Source organism: Sphaerodactylus townsendi, linkage group LG06, assembly GCF_021028975.2.
Source record: "Sphaerodactylus townsendi isolate TG3544 linkage group LG06, MPM_Stown_v2.3, whole genome shotgun sequence".
NCBI classification, from domain to species: Eukaryota; Metazoa; Chordata; class Lepidosauria; order Squamata; family Sphaerodactylidae; genus Sphaerodactylus; species Sphaerodactylus townsendi.
Genome location: NC_059430.1, coordinates 110,936,966 through 110,958,070, shown reverse-complemented (window position 1 = coordinate 110,958,070; position 21,105 = coordinate 110,936,966). Strand labels below are relative to the sequence as shown.

The following is a 21,105-nucleotide window of genomic DNA, read 5'->3' as shown; positions in this document are numbered from 1 at the left end:
CCCATTTCCAGGGTTGAGACGAAGGCAAGATGTGGCAAGAAGCAGCTGAGGGAGAAGTCGATCTATGGCTACCAATTTATGGAGGAGAAGTCAATCTATAACTACCAATCTTGATCCTCCTTGATCTGAGATTGCAAATGCCTTAACAGACCAGGTGCTCAGGAGCAACAGCAGCAGAAAGCCATTGCTTTCACATTCTGCATGTGAGATCCCAAAGGCACCTGGTGGGCCACTGTGAGTAGCAGAGTGCTGGACTAGATGGACTCTGGGCTGATCCAGCTGGCTTTTTTTAAATGTTCTTATGTTCTTATGAGGGGATGGACAATCTGGAGTGTGTGTATATCTTTCCAGTCTGATATTCTAACCTAGGTCTTTCCAGTGTGGTGCCTACGGTGGTGCCACTAAATGTTTCTAGAAAATGAATGAGGTACCCAATCAGCAGGGCTTCTGACTGGTCACTGGAGATCCAATTGGCTGGACAGCTTAGAATAATGTTTCAGTGGCATCTGTTACCACAGTGTTGGTTTTTATCCTGCTTTCTTCCTTTTTATTCTGCTTTCCTCCTGTGTGGTGTAGTGGTTAAGAGCAGGTGGATTCTAATCTGGAGAACCGGGTTTGATTCCCACTCTTCCACCTAGGTGGCAGAGGCTTATCTCTTCTTCCTCCTCCTCTTCTTCTTCTTCTTCTTCCTCCTCTTCTTCTTCTTCTTCCTCTTCCTCTTCTTCTTGTTCTTCTTCCTCTTCCTCCTCCCCAATGATTTTAAAAAATGTTCCTCTTCTAATCCTGCCGTTAAGTTTCCACTTGTGTGAGGCCTCCCGTGGTAGCCATTTCATGGCAGCCATTTTGTGCCATGCCCAGCACCCTGCGTCAGAATTCCAAAGGTGCTCACAGGCTAAAAAGGATTGGGGTCACCTGCTCTAACCGCTATACTCATACACAGTTTCTGTGCTTCGAAGCAAGCCTCAACATTTACCAGGTTCTGAAGGCTCTTAGGTACTTTCAAAGTTGGCAGTCTATCGCACCTTATTACATAGGTGATAAATTAGATGAGTGGGCTCAGAAATGGCAAATGCAGTTCAATGTAGCAAAATGTAAAGTGATGCACATAGGGGCAAAAAATCCAAACTTCACATACACGCTACAGGGGTCATTGCTATCAGTCACAGACCAGGAAAGGGATTTAGGCGTCTTAGTTGATAGTTCCATGGGAATGTCAACTCAATGCATGGCAGCTGTGAAAAAGGCAAACTCTATGCTGGGGATCATTAGAAAAGGAATTGATAATAAAACTGCAAAGATTGTCATGCCCTTATATAAAGCAGTGGTGCTGAATCAGCGCTTGGAGTACTCGTGTCCAGTTCTGGTCGCCAAGCATCTCAAAAAAAGGGATATTGAGGGAGATAGAAAAAAGTGCAGAGAAAGGGCAACAAGGATGATTGAGGGACTGGACCTTCCTATGAGGAGAGGCTGCACGCGTTTGGGACTCTTTAGTTTGGAGAGGAGGCGAGGTGAGGGGGGATAATGATTGAAGTCTACAGAAGTATGCATGGGGTAGAAAATGTTGACAGAGAGACATTTTTCTCTCTTTCTCACAATACTAGAACCAGGGGACATTCATTGAAAATGCTGGGGGGAAGAATTAGGACTAATAAAAGGAAACACTTCTTCACGCAACGTGTGATTGGTGTTTGGAATATGCTGCCACAGGAGGTGGTGATGGCCACTAACCTTTATAGCTTTAAAAGGGGCTTGGACAGATTTATGGAGGAGAAGTCGATTTATGGCTACCAATCTTGATCCTCTTTGATCTGAGATTGCAAATGCCTTAACAGACCAGGTGATTGGGAGCAACAGCCGCAGAAGGCCATTGCGTTCACATCCTACATGTGAGCTCCCAAAGGCACCTGGTGGGCCACTGCAAGTAGCAGAGAGCTGGACTAGATGGACCTTGGTCTGATCCAGCTGGCTTGTTCTTATGTTCTTATGTTCTTACCTCAAGATTGTACATCCCTCTCTAAAGGACTTCTTCTCTGTCACAATGAATGCACAAAGCTACGTTTTGCTGAATCAGACTTTTTGGGTTCATCAAGATCACCAGGGTCTATTCAGACTGACAGCAGGTCCCCAGGGTGTTAAGCAGACGGCTTTTGCAACACCCACTGCCAGATCCTTTAACTGGCCTTCCCCTTGAAGCTGCCTTAAACTGCATCAGACCATTGGTCTATTAAGACCTACTCTGACCAGTAGCAGCTCTCCCGGGTCTCATGTCAAGGTCTTTCACACCACCTACAACTTGACCCTTTTTATGAGGACTGAACTTGGAGATTTTGCATGCCAAGCAGATGCTTTACGGCTCAGCCTCAGCTCAGTTATTCAGTTAAAAGATTCATAACACACCCTTATTATAGTCATGGATCTTCATGGCGCAGCAGAGGCATAGGAGGTTAAGAGCTCGTGTATCTAATCTGGAGGAACCGGGTTTGATTCCCAGCTCTGCTGCCTGAGCTGTGGAGGCTTATCTGGGGAATTCAGATTAGCCTGTGCACTCCCACACACGCCAGCTGGGTGACCTTGGGCTAGTCACAGCTTCTCGGAGCTCTCTCAGCCCCACCCACCTCACAGGGTGTTTGTTGTGAGGGGGGAAGGGCAAGGAGATTGTAAGCCCCTTTGAGTCTCCTGCAGGAGTGAAAGGGGGGATATAAATCCAAACTCTTCTTCTTCTTCTCAGTAAGCTATAAAACACTTGGGGACAGAGGCTTGGGGGGAGGGAAATGGCGCCCAGGGCAACACTTGCTCCGGCCACCCCACCCCACACCCCACACCCCGTGCCTGCCGCAGGCTGCCCCTTGTCTTGGCAGACTGCTCTTTCAGCAGCTGAAGGAGCAGCCTGGTGGGGCAGGGCCGAACGGAGGGGAGGGTTGTGGGGACGGGCCCCCCACATGACCAGCTGGCGTGTGCCTGGGGACATGTGACCCCACATGTCCCCATGAGCACTCCACCTCTGCTTGAGGATGCATCTGGATATTGCAACATAGCAGTCATTCGCCTTCCTGGATTGTCTAGCCACTCCAATGGTAATCCAATGGTAAATTATTGCTATTGTGCAATGTTGTTTATGGGTACCATAGCTTTTGCTGAGGTGTCCCCAGAACCCCCTCTTCCTTCTTCCCCAAAGCATTGCCAAATAAAAGCAAAGTGCCAACCCAGGCTTTCTTCTACTTCACAGGAGTAGAGGTTGCTTTAGAACAGTGTAGGAGGCCTCACCTTTGTATCTGCAGGGTGTACTCATTTGGAAACAGCTGTCTCCATGACAGGGGGACGCTTGGCATATAACCCCACCTTTTGTGCATCCTCCCAGTGTTTTGTGATTGGATCAAACTCTCCCGGCAGCCATATTGGGATTCATCCCACCCCCCATTACAGCCATTTGGTTGTGGCATCGCCTTCCTCTTCTAAAAAATTCCAGGAGTGCACAAAAGTTCAGTAAAGTTGGGGATTTCTGCTGTGCATATAATAACACCATGCCCCCGGTGTATGGATGTAGCCTTTTGTTTGTTCGGAAAGACTTCTGGCAGCTTTGGATACATACAGAATTATTGTCAAGGAATGGCGAATGAGGGCCTCTGGGGTTTGTTAACTGAGAATGGAGCAATGCATGATATGAGCTTATGCAATGCACCAAGAACAGGTGCAAAAGCAAAAGCCCCTGGGAAGGAAGAGGAATGAGTCAACTCTCTCCGTTGTTATTAATGAGAATCATTAATGCAAATATTAATGAGAATCATTAATACGATCCATTTGGGGAGGGCTCTCAGTACAAAGATTGCTTTCGACCGGTGTGATTCATGCACATTTTGAACATGTTGTGCTGTAAACACTTGAAAATGCAGAAGAGCACACTAAATGGGAATTACTCACAGCCGAACAAGCACTAATGGAACAGAGTGACATAGATGGCAGCCACCGTTTACGTCAGCACAGGAGTGAACTGGAAGGTAAAAGAATAATGAGTTCTAATAGCTGGACTTAAAGGAGGAAGCTTTGAATGGGAATTTGTCTAACACCCTTTGGACAGGATCCAACTGAAGTAATAAAGTTAGGAGTGCTTTGATTGTGTAGTTTCTGCATTGCAGGGGGTTGGACTTGATGGCCCTTGGGGTCTCTTCTATGATTCAAAGATTCAAAGATCCAGCAGGCAGAGTCAGTTTGGTTCAGCGGTTAAAGCGTTGGGCAAAGGTCTGATAGACCACAGCTTCCAATCTCCCCTTTGCTACAGAGTTTACTGGCTATGCTCAAGCGAGTCACTCTCACTCAGCCTAACTTATTAACTTGTAAGTCCAAAATGAAGCCTTGTGGTACAGACAGGTCAGTTGCAGTACTGTTGTCAAAAGCTCTGCTCTTGACCTGAGTTCGAACCCCAAGGAAGTCGGTTTTAGGTAGCCAGCTCAAGGTTGACTCCACCTTCCATTCTTCCCAGGTCAGTAAAATAAGTACCTAGCTTACTGAAGGTAAAGTCTAGATGACTGGGGAAGGCAATGGCAAACCACTCCAAAAAAAAAGTTGTGATGTGATATTACCTCACGGGGACTGCCTTTGTGTTTAAAAAAAAGACAAAAAAGACAGAGGTAGTGACTGCTTCAACAAAATGGCTGCCATGGGGGCTGAATCTAATCACAAAATGCTATAAACGTTCTACAAAAATTGAGCAGTTTCCAGGCTACGTGACGTAGGAGGTTAAGAGCTCCTGTATCTAATCTGGAGGAACTGGGTTTGATTCCCAGCTCTGCCGCCTGAGCTGTGGAGGCTTATCTGGGGAATTCAAATTAGCCTGTATACTCCCACACACACCAGCTGGGTGACCTTGGGCTAGTCACAGCTTCTCGGAGCTCTCTCAGCCCCACCTACCTCACAGGGTGTTTGTTGTGAGGGGGGAAGGGCAAGGAGATTGTAAGCCCCTTTGAGTCTCCTACAGGAGAGAAAGGGGGGATATAAATCCAAACTCTTCTTCTTCTTCTATGATGAAGGCAGTTGTTACCAAATACCGGTAGGTGGTCCCACAAACAGAGATGATAGTTCCTGGGGTTTTCTTAATTCCCTCCCAGCCAAAGAAGCAGAGGAAAACAAGGATTGGCTCTTGCTTTGGAGAAGAAGCCAATGGGCGACAGGCAACATACTGGAACTGTGGCACTCACGGGCATCATGTTCATTAGGCTAGACAGTTTTACAGTTGCTGGGGAGAAGAACATCAAGAATGAGATCTTATTCCAGCGTCTTTTATCAAGTTGCTCCTGAGAGCTGACCGAAGTCAGGCTTGTTGCAGGGGTGTTGAACAACAGCTCGAGGACAACATAAACCAGAATCAATGTTCCATCCCTGTTGGAACAAAGTAGAGACAATGCTCACGGTCTTTCTCCTTTAAACGTGAAACAAGCAGGATCCACAGCAAAATGGATGACAGCATGGGCAGGAAGGATCACAGATGACCTGAGGTTTTTCACCTCGTCGATAACTGCTTGTTCTTATCTCTGAAGCTCCTCTGCAGTCCCAGCCAGTCGAAAGAAATTCAGAGTAATTATACATTCGTTCTTCCAGCTCTGAGTTTCCATATGGGACCCCCCTTTATGTCATTACCACTCAATACCCTACATATACCAGATACTAGGAGAAGAGCCTTCATTGGGGTGGGGGGAGATGGGGGGGAAGGACAAGCTCCTAAGCAGGAGAAATTCTTAGCTGCACCCATGAAGATGTTTAAGGTATTCTCTTCCTGGAGCTTGCCCCATAATCCGAGAAGCAAGAAGGTGAACTTTCTAATGAGCTACTACTAGCAGGGGTGGGTTGAGAGCAACGTTTAGGCCCTGCAGCTAACAGTGGAATTCCAGGAACTGTCAGACTCCCTATGAAGAACTGACCCAGTTTCTTGGTTTGAGAAATGGAGCTAAATAGGGGTCTTTGTTTCAGGCCTAACCTAAGGTACACAGGCTGAATATCTCCTCAATCTCCTTTGGCAGCAGTCCCTCAATATGGGATCCAAGGATGGCATGGCATCCACCAACAGGTTTCATAGAGCCCATTTGCTTTTTCAATGACACATCTCTTCCCCCCACCCCCACCCCAGAAAGAGCCTGCTCTGGTTTCCTCCACTTCACTGACGCAGGGCATGCTTTGGAAGAACCCAGGAGGCATCATCCCCTTTCTGTCTGCAGCAAGATCCCACCGGAAACAGCTCCACCATGGTAGGATGTTTTGTTTGGATTGGCTCTGGCAACCCATGACAGACGTCTGTTGGTAATCCATTCCACCGCTGGAGAGCCAGCATGGTGTAGTGGTTAAGAGCAGGTGGATTCTAATCTGGAGAACCAGGTTTGATTCTGCACTCCTTCACTTGAGTGGCAGAGGCTTATCTGATGAACCAAATGTGTTTCCCCACTCCTACATTCCTGCTGGGTGACCTTGGGCTAGTCACAGTTCATTCAGGACTCTCTCAGCCCCACCTACCTCACAAGGTGTCTGTGGTGGGGAGACGAAGGGAAAGGAGCTTGGAAGCCACCTTGAGTCTCCTTACAGGAGAGGAAGATAGGGTATAAATCTAAACTCCTCCTCCTCCTCCTCCTCCTTCTAAATTCCAAAACACTGATGAGACTGAGGACCCCTGAACTACACATACCAATTTAGAGGAGGGGTGTCTTGAGCCACAACACTAAAGGAAGTTTTGTGATGTCACCCCCTGCTTAAGCGGTCGCCTTACAACCATGGAAGAGACGGTCTCTTGAGCGAATGGAGAAAACAGGTCAATTCACAAGCCTTCTGCAGGCTAAAAAGAAGCCGGTGTGCTCCATCTGACAGAAAGTAAAGCCGTTCCCGTCCTCCATCTGTAGCCCTTCAAATCCAGCCACTTGGAGCTCTCCCGAGAGCACAGCGAGACGGAACAGGGAAAGCGTCGGGCTTGAAGCTTCAATCTCTCTCTAATTTCTTCGCTATTTAAACGATCAGTGGCAAACAGACAGACTGGCACTCTGGGGCCAAAGTAAGCCGACTCATGAGCGCTTCAGTCCGCGATCGGCTAACAAGGATGTCTGAGAGCATTAATATTGCTGAATATATCCATACAATTAGTGCCAGCACAAAGCTGACTCTACTTACAGTTGCTAATACAGTTGTAATGACATCAGGTACCACAGTTCTATCCGTGTCAATCAGGAAGAGGACCCACAACCAAGCATCTTCCTGCTTGCAAGTTTGTTTTTTTAATGGTTATGAATATATGAGGAAAGGGCTAGGCACAAGCCTAGCAAAAGTAGCTAGCAGGTGATTTGAGTAGGTATGATCCCCGCCTTGGGGGAAACGATGGTAGGCGCTGTGCTTCACTGGTAGAGCATCTGCTTTGTATGCCAAAGCTCCCAGGTTCAATCCCAGGAACTACCAGTTTTTTTTTTAAGGATCATGTCAGAGATGATGTGAAAAATTGGGGTGCTGTGTGGTTTCCAGGTTATATGGCCGTGTTCTAGCAGCATTCTCTCCTGATGTTTCGTCTGCATCAGTGGCTGGAATCTTCAGAGGATCTGATAGTAGAAAAGCAAGTGGAGTATATATATCTGTGCCTAACAATGAAGATAGCAAGGTCAACAGGTGTTAGGCACAGGTATATATACTCCACTTGCTTTTCTACTATCAGATCCTCTGAAGATGCCAGCCACAGATGCAGGTGAAACGTCAGGAGAGAATGCTGCTAGAACACGGTCATACAGCCCGGAAACCACACAGCACCCCAGTGATTCTGACCGTGAAAGCCTTCGACAATACATTGATGTGAAAAATATCTGCCAAAGATCCTGGAAAGCCACTGACAGTCTGAGCAGACACCACCAGGATGGCCATCTGTCAAGATGGCCATCCAGCCCCTCTTTAAAAACCTCCAAAGAAGGAGACTCCACCACACTCATAGGTAGTGCATTCCACTATCGAACAGCCCTTACTGTCAGGAAGTTTTTCCTGATGTTTAGGTGGAATCTCTTTTCCTTCACCTTGAACCCATTACACCTGATCCTAGTCTCTGAAGCTGCAGAAAACAAGCTTACTCCCTCTTCGACATGACATCCCTTCAAATATCTAAACAGAGCTATCATGTCCCCCCTTAACCTTTGCTTCTCCAGACTAAATATCCCCAGCTCCCTAAGTCTTTCCTTGTAGGGAATGGATTCCAGATCTTTTACCATTTTGGATGTCCTCCTCTGGACCCATTCCAGCTGTCAATATCCTTCTAGAATTGCAGTGCCCAGAACTGTACACAATATTTTAGATTAGTGCATACATGTGTGGGATGCACAGGTAGGGGAAGATGTGGGGTGCACAGGTAGGGGAAGAAATGGAAGTGTGAATGGGGGTTCTAGTGGTAAGCAGAGGAGGGGGGCTGAGCAGCCTCTGCCCAGGACACCTTAAAACCTAGAACCAGCCCTGGATCCCAAATCAGAAAGTTCAGGAACCGCCCTGCGAGAGAATGAGCCCTCTAGGAATAGATACATTTGCATCGCAGGGAGCGGCTCTCCTGTAAGCCTATAATATAATTGGCACCAAGTGGGATATAAATCTGATAAATCAATAAATGCTCGAGCATGAATTGAATTGGGTTATCTTTTAAGAGCTATAATTAAGAGCTGCTTTCATGAAAGGCTTAGAGAGAAAGAGAACGCTTTGTGCATGAGGAGGTTCCCCTGCGGGACGCGTGTCAAGCCACCCTGTGATTCAGGCACCTCAGCAGAAAACTGGGAACAACAGATTGACCATTCCACACATCAGCCTTCAATAACCACCAGCTCCCATCACAGGGGCTGTGGCTCAGCGGGAGATCAGCTGCTTGGCATGCAGAAGGTCCCCAGTTCAATCCTCGCAATTTCCAGTTAAAAAAACAGTCAAGTAGTAAGTGGTGTGAAAGACCTCTCACTAAGATCCTGGACAGCCGCCGCCAGTCCACCTAGACCATAGGTGTCAAACTCGCAGCCCTCCAGGTGTTGTGGACTACAGTTCCCATCATCCCCTGCCAGCATGATGCTGGCAGGGGATGATGGGATCTGTAGTCCATAACACCTGGAGGGCAGCGAGTTTGACACTTGTGACGTAGACAATGCAGACCTTGGTGGACCAAGGATCTGACTCAGTCTGTGGCAGCTTCATTTGTGCAGAGTTGCACCAGGATACTGAATTGGGGACAGACTCCAGGTGGAGGCAGTTGGGTATTAATTCCCCCTCCTGCGGCTTGCAGGGCTGAAGAAAAAGCATCTTTAGGCTCCTCTGACCACTTCTTGCAGGTTACAAAAGAGTGTGTATGGAGACACATCCGTGCCCATTTCAAAATGCAGAGCCCCCAGCCTCCAAAGAGACAGGCGGGTGACCTTGCAGGCACCGGAGGTACGGCACAACGGGACCCTCACCCTTCACCCAGCACCAACGCTGTGGGGCAGCTTGTCATGTCAAAGAATGCTCCCTGCAGACACCAGGGCAAGGAGCATTCAAAGGTCTTCTCTCATTTCCCTGCACAGAAACTCCCCACCCGGAGCAAACAGGCAGGGGAAGGGCAAACAGACTCAATCCCTGTGCGATGTTGTGCCCCCTCCACCCAGCATCCCCTTCTGCAGTTGGCAGCTGCCACTCTTTGCTCTCAGCTGCTCCAAGAGGGCAGAGAGGAGACCCCTCTCCACGGACCAATTCCCCCTCTGAGCCTCTCACTCCGCTGTCTGTCCATCAGTTTTCTCCCCTTTCGCCCGCAGAGCAACAGCTGGAAAGCGCAGAGGGAGAACCCTCAGCAGCGCCCTCTCCTTTCAGCCCCGGAGGTGGTCACAGGCTTCCATCGGAAGAGAGAGTGACAGGCATGAGGCAGCCCGTGCACAACGCAGGGGATCAGTGAATCTGTGACAAGGAGCTGCCCGCCAAAATGAAAGAGACAGACAAGGGGGCCAAAGGGGAGCAGAAGAGAAGAGAACAGAGGGAGAGAGCAGGCTTCAGCAGTAACAGGACAAGAATCAGAGGACAGTTTGAAAGGGAACGGCAGTTTTGTGCTGAGCTACTTGGAACGCCCTTACAAAAGCAGGAGGTGAATCACTTCCCCATCCTTCTGGAATCCTCCAGTATTGCAGAATGGTCAGAGTAGGTCTCAGAAGATCCAGGTTCAAGTCCCCACATGTCTGTGAAGCTCACTTGCCTTTGGGAGCCAGCATGATGTAGTGGTTATGAGCGGGTGGACTCTAATCTGGAGAAACAGATTTGATTCCCTACTGTTCCACATCAGCGGTGAACTGGATGTGTTTCCCCACTCCCACATTCCTGTTGGATGACCTTCGGCTAGTCACAGTTCTTCAGAACTCTCTCAGCCTCACCGGCCTCACAAGGTGTCTGTTATGGGGAGAGGAAGGAAAAGGAATTTGGGTCTCCTTACAGGAAAAAAAGAGGGTATAAATCCAAACTCTTCCTCCTCCTCCTCCTTCAGCCAATGGTTCCTCCTCACATTATCCTGCTTCACAGGGTTGTTATGAGGATAAAATGGCGGGGGGGGGGGGGGGGGAATCTATGCCACCCTGAGAGTCTGGGTGAAAGGAGGGGGAAATAGATTTTAATGTCCACTACCTCAGCGAGGGGATGGAAGCCCCATGCAGCTTGTAGCAGTAACTGAAAGATCTCCCATAAAGAGCCAGAGAAACAGAGGGGGAAATACTGAATATTTTGCCAAGAAGCCAGCTGTACTTGTAGAGAAAGTCAGCATCCATGGTATCTGATGATGATGATGATGATGAAGAAGAAGAAGAAGAAGAAGAACAAGAAGAACAAGAAGAACAAGAAGAAGAGGAGGAGGAGGAGTTTGGATTTATATCCCCCCCTTTTTCTCCTGCAGGAGACTCAAAGGGGCTTACAATCTTCTTGCCCTTCCCTCCTCACAACAAACACCCTGTGAGGTAGGTGGGGCTGAGAGAGCTCCGAGAAGCTGTGACTATCCCAGTGAAGATATCTGATATCTGACGAAGGAAGCTTTGATTCTTGGAAGCATATACCCTGAAAATCTTGTTGGTCTTTGGTCTTTTCCATACAACTTATTTAAAACATTTTGAGGCAGGAAATAAAACATTTCCTCCACAGAGTTCTACATTGTTTTTACCCAAAAAAGTTTTCTTTCCAGCCTCAAAACATTTTAAATCAATCCCCTTTTAAAGCGATTCTCTGGCTGAAGAGTTTTGAAAATGTTTTCAGTTGCTGTGTGATCTACTGACTTCATTTCCCACACTTCTCTGCTTCCCTGAACTTCCTCCTTGGCATCTTCTTCTGAGCTTACTCTACTCCCCCTTGCCTGTTTATCTACAGCATTTAGTTGTTTGTTCTTTTACTGTGGGGGAGGGGGCAGGCTCCGAAGCAGCGAGCGTACAAGGAGCAGAGAATGCAGCACAAGGCTGTGAAGTGTTGAAGAACTGGGGGGGGGGGGTTCACAAAATGGTGGCCAGGAATTGTTTCAAGGAAGTAAGTGCAAACAAAAGCAGGGAGAATGAAAACGTTTGACAAACGTTTGACAAACAGTTCAAGAGATTTGTGCAGAAAGGCTCTTTAAGGTGCAAGTGGACCTGAATCACACTCCTCTACTACACACAAAATCAGTTACCTGCCTGAAACGGGCCGCCGCTATATTGGGATTTATGCTTTAAAACAAAGCAAAGTGCAATCCCTTTAACTATTAGCTCATGAAGTTTGATGGGAGGAGGAAGATCTGCTGAGAATGGCACATGTTTATTAATAAGGGATCGTCGAACCAGCTCTGCATTTGGAACGAGAGGGCAGAGAAGTGAAGAACAGAGATGGCTTGACAACAAACCCCAAAGCCCCATGCAGGAAACTCCAACCAAGATACCGGAACGGCACAGCTCGCACCTCAGTTGTGGACATCTAGTTAACGGTGCCTTGCCTTGCCTCAAGAGCGGATTGGGTTGGACATCAGCCCTCCTGAAAGATCCAGGAAACCATATAATGGAGTAAACTGCTGCAGGAAGCGGATGTTGGAAAAAGTCAATTAGAAGCAGAGCTGTGCGCTTCTCTAAACACAGTTTGAGGCGCTTAACGTTCCTAAGCCCTTTGCTGTTTCCCCGGCAAGTGCAGCAAAAGGTTTCCGAGCTCCCACTGACAGGGCTTCTTACACTGAGGGCAATTTTCACTTAAAAGCAATTGTAATGCATGGCCCGAGGAAAGAAGGGAACATGCCTATCATACTCGACTCGAGATACTCTATTATTAACCACCCGAGCAAACACTTCCTACAGCTGCAAAAAACTGGGACAGCTCCGAATCGTACATTCAATGCCACTGAGTGGAAAAGTCTGGATTTCTAAAAGGAAAGGAAAAGAAACATATAGGCAAACCACCCTAACCTTAACCTCCCACAAGAAAATGCCCGCAGCTTAAACCACACAAAAGGTTTTGCAAAAACAGCGTCCCTAAAAACAAGACCACACCCCTTTACTACCTCTGGGGGTCTAGTCTGCAAGGTAGGAATCTGTACAGAAGAGAAACAGCACTGGGTCTTGGTAGATGTCAAGCAAACCACCATACAGTAAATGCATGATGCAAAGTTTTGCTTAACAATCTGGTGGAGGGAAGTTCTGTCAAGGCACAGCCCCCCGGGGTTTTCAAGGCAAGAGACTAATAGAGGTGGCTTGCCATAGCCTGCCTCTCCATGGAAATCCTGGACTTCCTTGGTGGTTTCCCATCCAGGTAATAACCAGGGTCAACCCTGCTTAGCTTCTGAGATCTGACAAGAGTGAGCTATCCTAAACCATCCACATCAGGGTACTTAAGCATTTTACGTGCCATGTATACCTACACTGGTCACCAGGATGCACACAATATATGTACAATGCTGAGTTACAAGTGCCTGGATAACATGGATAACCTTGGACTTCTTCATGAGAAAAAATTCACAGTGGAAAAAACAGAAAATGGTGCAAAAATTGAGGGCTGTTTATGAACTTGTGGCCTCCTTCACTTTGAGTGTACATTTCCTTTGGATTTGATTCTTGGTTACATATATATTTTCCCCTCTTCAAAACTCACTGCACTTTCAGAGCAGAGAATCCCCCGCAACTTCCAAAGCCAAAGTGAGACTTTTTTTCTCCCTTCACAGGGAAAGCAAAGCAGATCACTCTATTAGGCTTTCTTTGGGTTTTCTCACTCCTTTTCGTCTTCTCCTGCCCATACAACTGCACTTTCTCCCACTCTTCAGGTCACCATTTCAAAACAATCAGAAGGGCTTTCTTTTTTAAAAATTTTATTTTAACTGACATGAAATTACCATAGCCTAGAAATTACCATTACCACACCATAACCAAAACGGAGATCGCATGGAATGAACAAGGAAGCAGCAGGCAATCAAAACGGCATGGCTAGGAGCAATTAAAAAACTACAGGAAAAACCCACTGCAAAGCTAACAGTTGTGGGGTAAGAACATGCATGAATGGCCACAGATCACATGTTTGATTTGCACTAGTGAGAAGTGAAAGCTACAGCACGAATTTCCAGGACTTGAGTGCAGACAGTGATAAACCTGAGACTGTCCCTCGGTGGTATTCTCTGCACGAGAATTTTTTTTTCACTCTCTTCAGCTTTTGCAGAACCAAGGAGACACTCTGGGCTGAGCTGCGGCAACCAGTTATGTTGTTTCTCGAGACTCCTCTTCGGTTCTTTCAACCTGAAGCACCGAGGCCGCCTCTCCCCATTTCCCATTCCCCTTTTCAAATTTAAACTCAAGTGCTCCCAGCAGTGAATTATACATGATGGGCGGAGGCGGCTGCTAAACCGCATTGTCCCTGGCCTTTTATTAATCCACCTGCTGCCAAGATGCTTTGACTGCTCCTTTACTCAGTTGCCGAAGCAATGATCATTTGTCAGTTTAACGTGGCCCCAGTTTGTGAACAGGACCGTAAATCTGGATCACAAAGGCTGGCTTCTGTCTGCAAAAAAACAGGTATTTCTCTGGAAATGGATTCTCTCTCATCCCTCTGATCTGTCTCAAGGTGGTCATTAGCACTTGTCTAATTGTGAGCCTTGATGACAGTAAACACGTCTGCTTCAGAGACAACCCAAGGACTTAAGGACCTTCATAATACCATCTCAAACAGACAGCCATAAAAGTGCTCGGCTGGCTCCCCCGAGTCTCTGGGACAGGTAAAAACACTCCAAATGTTCCAGCCACTGACTTGCAGGCATATCTGTCTTGCTCAGACCCATCTCTTGTGAACACCCGAGTCTCTGAACTGCTAATTCTCAGAGCATCAAGCATGCAGGTTGCCAGGGATACACTCTAAGGTTGCCAAGTCCAGGTTGGGAAATTCCTGGAGATTTGGGGGCGGAGCTTGGGAGGGCAGAGTTTGAGGAAGGAAGGTGACCTCCGCAAGGTATGAAGCCATTCAGTCCACCCTCCAAAGCAGCCGTTTTCTCTAGGCTACCTGCTCTCTATCATCTGGAGATCAGTTGTAATTCTGAGAGACCTCCAGGCTTCATTGGGAGGCTGGCAACCTTTACAGCTAACCTTTTAATGTTAGTTAGAGATGAAGTGGTTTTAATTATTTAATGGCATTTTATCTGTTAATTGCATTTTTATCTGTTAATTGCATTTTTTTAATCTGTTGTTCACTGCCCTGAGCCCTTTGGGAGAGGGCGGTCTATACATACAATAAATAAATAAATAAAGATAGACCCTTTTCACTACTGTCCCTAGAACAAGCAAACCAGACAACATCCCAGCTTCATACTCAGAAGGGCAACATGATGGGCACCAAATGAAACACTGGGAGTCTCACGTGTGGTCATTCCTGATTTTGTTTTGTAGCAGGAGGAAGATGTGATCAGTATCCACACTGGTGCCACGGCACAAGTGGGTGAAGGAGGCTAGACGGGGCATTGAGAGTTTCTTATATTTAGTTCCTGGTCAGTTCAGTTTTAAAGAGATAGCGGCTGGGACAGATTCAGGTGGGGACCACAGAATAGGGGATGCAAGAATTAATGCTGGGACCAGAAGAAACCAGAGGAGACCCTTATATGGGATTTCCATGTATTGAGCTCTCAGTGGGTTTTGTTTTCTTAAATAGGAGATGCCTGATTTGGACCAGGACCAGACCACAGTAGGAAAGAACGTTTAAGTTCCCCTCACCCCTTTACTTCCTTGACACAAAACAACCCATTTGGCCTGCAGGCTTCCTGATTTCCCATACAGATGTGGCAAACTCCATCTCTACTGTTTTGGGTTAAACAAGAATTGCATAGGTAGAGGGCTCTGTGCCATGTTACTCGTTTGTTCACAGTTAATTAGCAACAAAAAGCCACTGAAATGACCAACCAGTCAAAGACTTTTCTAAATGAGGAGGTATATTTACTCAGTTGCTTAGCCTGATTCCTTAAACTGCTGCCCTGTGTGGCTTGGTGATACAGCTGGTGTTTTGCCTGTAGATCTCTGGTTCAGTCCCTGGCCCCTACTGTCATCTCCAGCGAAAGAGTCACAGGTAGCACAGGCTGGAAACTATGTCTGCCTGAAAGCATGCAGGGCTACTGTAATTCAGAGGATAGTCAGCTAGATCAGTGGTCCCCAACCTTTTAAGTTTTCTGGGCACCTTTGAAATTCTGACACAGGGTGGTGGACACAGCCTCAAAATGGTTGCCGCAGGAGGTGGAGCCAACTGTCACATGGTTCCCACAGGAGGTGGAGCCACAGAGGAAGCCCAAGTGAGGGGGAGTAGAGGGGTACTTTAAAAGAGTGAGACGGACTAAAACAAACACTTTGGGGCAGCTGGTGCCAAAAGAACATTATTTTAAAGCTGCATAGCTAATTAGATCTTCAGTGGCCAATCAGAAATTCTGCAGGACCAGGGTACCACCTCAGCCCACCCACCTTTTAAAAACACTTAATGGGTACTATGTTGGAGAAACTTGAGCTACATGAACTAAGATTCTGATTTGGGCTAAGGCAGCTCTGCAGGCTCCATCTTCTCTTTGACCTTTGATTTTGCTTTTCAAAGGATATTTCTAGGGAGAGCAGGCCCAGCTGTTTTGGCTGTCTTCTGACACTGTCTGGATAAAGACTTGGAGCTCCGTCTCCATAAGCGTCTTACTTTTTTCAAGTTAAATGGCACTGACTATTGCCCAAAGGTCTAGAGCTATCCAAAAAAAAAAACCCTGGTGGGTGCAAATCAGCGAAGTGGTTATTCAATCTTACTATGGAAACAGGTTTGCAAACTGACAAGGGCAGCTGTTCGTGCTAGCCGCCACTGAGATAGATCAATGTGCAAGAGCCCGTTCAATGTGCAAAGAGCTCGTTGCTTCGAGCTCTTTGTTCCCAGAGGTCTCCGTCACAGGCACCTTAAATAAAGCTGCAGTTCTGCTTTCCCTTTTAAGCTGCATCTCTCATCGGCAACTTCTAACATTACTGTTTCCATGAATTCAGTGCAGAAAGTGCAGAAAGCAGCAATGTGAAAACAGGCAAAAAGTTTAAAAAGTCAAACATGAGAAAAAAAAATTTTGCACAGCTGCCATTGCCACCCTAAGTGTGTATGTGCCGTACTGTCGACTCACAACTGACTGATGGTTATTTCAACCAGGGGCTATCAAGACATGCGAAAAATAGAAGTGGCTGCAACCGGCTTCCTCTGCAGAGTCTTCCGTGGTGGTCTCTCAATCAAGAATCAACCATGCTCAGCTTCTGAGATCTGATGAGATCAGGCTTTATCATGGACTTACAGCCACCCCAGCCAGGGGTTTTCAAGGCTAGTGAGAAGCAGAGGTGCTTTGCTAATTTCTCCCCCTTGACAGCCATTCTCCCATCCAATCATTGACTTTGCTTAGCCTCTGAGGTCTAACAGGATCAGGCTATACCATGCCAACTTCCCTCCTGTTACCACCCTAATGCCAAGGGAAAAAATGAATTCTGCCTGGCAAATCATCTCTGTTCTGTTTTAGAGTTAACCCAGGCCACTAGCTTTCCGGACAGAAGGAAGATCATTTTTGAATGAGCAATGTTGGCAACAAGAGCTTCTCCTACCTGCACACTTGGTCCTGCTGATGAGCGGTGGCCCAGGTCTGCCAGTCCCCCCATCCCCTGGACGGGTGAGCAGGACGCTGATCTCGTACTCTGTGTCAGGATCCAGGTGCCACAGCTTGTAGGTCTGCATGTTCACGGCGTGCACTTCCGACCATGGGCCCGAGGTCATGCGGTACTCAATTTCCTTCCTTACGATGGGACCGTCCCCAATGATGGAGTTGGTGTTGAGCTGGATGATCAGATAGGTGGAGCCCGCTCGTAGCAACTGCGGGGGTGCAATGGGCGTGGGGGGTTCTGTTAAGAAGGAGGGAGAGACAGTTAGTGGGCTTTTTAAAAGGCCCCCTATTAAACACAGCTGCTACCTGAAATATTGTAGAGTTACCATTAGATTGATGCTCTGGCATTTTGTAGTTGGCTCTGCATCCTGTGGCAGCCATTTTGTGCTTGTGTCCACCACTCTGGGTCAAAATTCCAAAAGTGCCCACCAGCTCAAAAAGATTGGCGGCCTCTCTTCTAGACTCTTTGGATTAAAACAAAGCAGATACTAGGACAGCTACCATCTTACCACTGTGTTTAAAAACTGCATTTCAGTCTTATTGCAGGTCAGGCACTATGAAAAGGTGGTGCTGTGTTTCGTCACAAACAGTAAACTGCCTAGTGCAGGGGTCTGGAACCTGTGGCTCTCCAGATATTCATGGACTACAATTCCCATCAGCCCCTGCCAGCATGGCCAATTGGCTGACGGGGCTGATGGGAATTGTAGTCCATGAACATCTGGAGAGCCACAGGTTGCAGACCCCTGGTCTAGTGATATCTGGCACAATAAATTAACAAAGGACCTAGACAGGGGTGGCCAACCTATGGCGCTCCAGATGTTCATGGACTACAATTCCCATCAGCCCCTGTCAGCATGGCCAATTGGTCATGCTGGCAGGGGATGAATGGGAATTGTAGTCCATGAACATCTGGAGCCCCATAGGTTGGCCACCCCTGAGAAGGAAACCTTACTCTTGCTATTCTTCCCCTTCCTCTAATTAGACATGTTCATTGACTAGCACAATCTGCTGCTACCTGAAAATTAGCAAATGTTCCAGCACTCCAGGAAAAGAGGCACTTAATTCCATGACTATCTGTTTCCAGATTCAAAACACCTTTTTCCATGTTTTAGTTCTGTAACACATTGCAGGACTCTGCCCACTGCGTGTGATGTCGTTCTTCCATGATCAGAACTATTAACCACACGTAGCTTGACTCTTGCAAAACCATCATGCCATCTAGAAAAGCCAGCTTGTGACTTAATTCCTTCAGTCCTGCCTCACCCTCTGCCAGAATGACAGTAATCCAGTCAGCCCCAGACATCAATCCATACCTTTCACAATCAATTCGGCAAAGTTGGAGACGCCAGCACCCCTGCCAGACTGGGTAACACAGCGGTAAAAATCTTGATCTTCTTTGGACACCTTGTCCAACTGAAAGGTTGCCAAGAATCTCCGGTGGCTGATATGTTTCACGGAGGCAGCTGGCACGATCGCTCCATTCTGCCTCTGCCATTGGAAAAACAAAAGGAGATAAAAAACTATTGAAAGGTGGCTAGCATACTCTTTTCCTCTCTTCACCCCTTGCCCCCTCATGCCTTTGTACTTTGAAATCCAGTCCCACATCTCTGTAGGACCAAATCTGGTATAACAGATCTGCCATTCCTGTTCCTGCCCCAGTTGCATATAAAACAAGATCAGATGCATTGCTTCTGTCAACTCACAGCAACCTATGTTGACCCCACAGGGGTTTTGAGGCAAGAGATGAACAGAGGTGGTTGGTCATCGCCTTCCTCTGTATAGCAACCCTGAATTTCCTTGGTGGTTGTCTCATCCATCTACTAAGCAGGGCCAATCCCACTTAGCTTCTGAGATCCACCTAGCCTGGCCCAACCAAGTCAGAGTGCTAACATTAAAGAGAGGAAAATTCAGGCCGAGACTCCTCAGCACCACCCCCAATTTCACTCTGTGACTGAAAGTAAGCTTCAGCAGCCATTTTTGTGACTAGTTTATGATGCTATGATTATTGATGTTTTTTACGTCTATGATGCTATGGTTATTGATGTTTTTTGCTGTTTATGTTGTTGTCCACCGCCCTGAGCCTATGGGGGAGGGCGGGATGCAAGTAGAAAAATAAAATAAATAAAATAAACTATAGCAAAGCACCAGGGCCAGCTCTAGGTATGGGGACATCAGGGCAACATTTTCACAGATGCCTTCAGGACATCAGGAAGCTCAGACAGGAAACCATAATTTTTTCTGGTAGTTGGTGCTCCTAGCTGTCTATGGGGATAAGCATGTTTGAGTGACCAACAGAAAACTCTCTAGAAAGTTTGTTGAAACCTCATTCCCTTCTCGAAAATTGTACACATTCATGCCTTCATACACAATCATTCTCTTTAGGCAGAGTTGCAATAGAAGAAGCCAAATCCTCTCAAGCCAAATTGCATGGGGGTGGGAAACAGTCATGTCAAAGCTGGAAGGATCCAGCCCTGATGCTGAAGAAGCTGACAATTCCTGCTTAATTATTTCCCATACCTTGGCAGGCTCAGTGGTCCCCAACATGGCACCTGCAGGCACCATGATGCCCCCGCCAACTTTCCTGGAGTCAACAAGTGGTTTTAGAAAGTGGGCAGGGTCAGATAGAACTTTTGCCCAGCAATTCTTTTGACTGGCCAATTGAAGGTTTGATTGACTGCAGAGATTTAGCAGAAGCTGCCATCACCACAGCACAAGCATCTTCACTCTGTGACTAAAAGTAAGCTTCGGCAGCCATTTTGTGACTGGTTGTGCCTCTTGCAGCAGCCATTTTGTGGGTGCGTGCAACCACCTAAGAACATAAGAACATAAGAACTAGCCTGCTGGATCAGACCAGAGTCCATCTAGTCCAGCATTCTGCTACTCGCAGTGGCCCACCAGGTGCCTTTGGGAGCTCACATGCAGGATGTGAAAGCAATGGCCTTCTGCGGCTGTTGCTGCTCCTGAGCACCTGGTCTGCTAAGGCATTTGCAATCTGAGATCAAGGAGGATCAAGATTGGTAGCCATAGATTGACTTCTCCTCCATAAATCTGTCCAAGCCCTTTTTAAAGCTATCCAGGTTAGTGGCCATCACCACCTCCTGTGGCAGCATATTCCAAACACCAATCACACGTTGCGTGAAGAAGTGTTTCCACTTTTTTATTAGTCCTAATTCTTCCCCAGCATTTTCCAATGAATGCCCCCTGGTTCTAGTATTGGCAGAGAAAAGAGAAAAATTTCTCTCTGTCAACATTTTCTACCCCATGCATAATTTTATAGACTTCAATCCATATCCCCCCCTCAAGGCGTCTCCCTCTCCGACTAAACTAAAGAAGTCCCAAGCGGCTGCAGCCTCTCCCTCGCATAAGGAAGGTGTTCCAATCCTTCAATCATCCTCGTTGCCCTTCTCTGCACCACTGCTTTATATAAGGGCATGACAATCCTTGCAGTTTTATTATCGACTCCTTTCCTAATTATCCCCAGCATAGAGTTTGCCTTTTTCACAGCTGCCATGCATTGAGTTGACATTCCCATGGAACTATCAACTAAGACGCCCAAATCCCTTTCCTGGTCTGTGACTGATAGCACTGACCCCTGCTTAAAGGCGATTGTATGTGAAGTTTGGATTTTTTTTGCCCTATGTGCATCACTTTGCATTTTGCTACATTGAACTGCATTTGCCATTTTCTTAGCCCACTCACCTAATTTATCAAAGGATCCAGCTTGGAGCTCTTCGCAATCCTTTGTGGTTCTCACCACCCTACATAATTTGGTATCATCTGCAAACTTGGCCACCACGCTACCCACCTACTTCCAGGTCATTTTATGAATGGAAGTTAAAGAGCACAGGTCCCAATACCTGGCTGAGGATCCTTGGGGGACACCACTCCTTACATCTCTCCATTGCTTGAGAACTTCCCATTTCATACCCACCCTTTGTTTCCTGTTCCTCCAGCCAGGTTTTTAATCCATGGGAGGGACTTCCCCTCTTATT

The 21,105-nt window shown here is 47.1% G+C and overlaps 1 protein-coding gene across 8 annotated transcripts in view; it reads right to left on the bottom strand.

The window, feature by feature from the left end:
• Positions 1-21,105, bottom strand: part of PTPRU (protein tyrosine phosphatase receptor type U) — a 488,373-nt gene that overhangs the window by 212,248 nt on the left and 255,020 nt on the right. For all 8 annotated transcript variants that reach the window (XM_048499773.1, XM_048499774.1, XM_048499775.1 and 5 more), the window contains exons 6-7: positions 18,427-18,601; positions 17,058-17,351 (exon numbers count right to left, since the gene is read on the bottom strand). In XM_048499773.1, the coding sequence (XP_048355730.1) occupies positions 17,058-17,351; positions 18,427-18,601 (469 nt within the window). The remainder of the gene's footprint in view (positions 1-17,057; positions 17,352-18,426; positions 18,602-21,105) is intronic.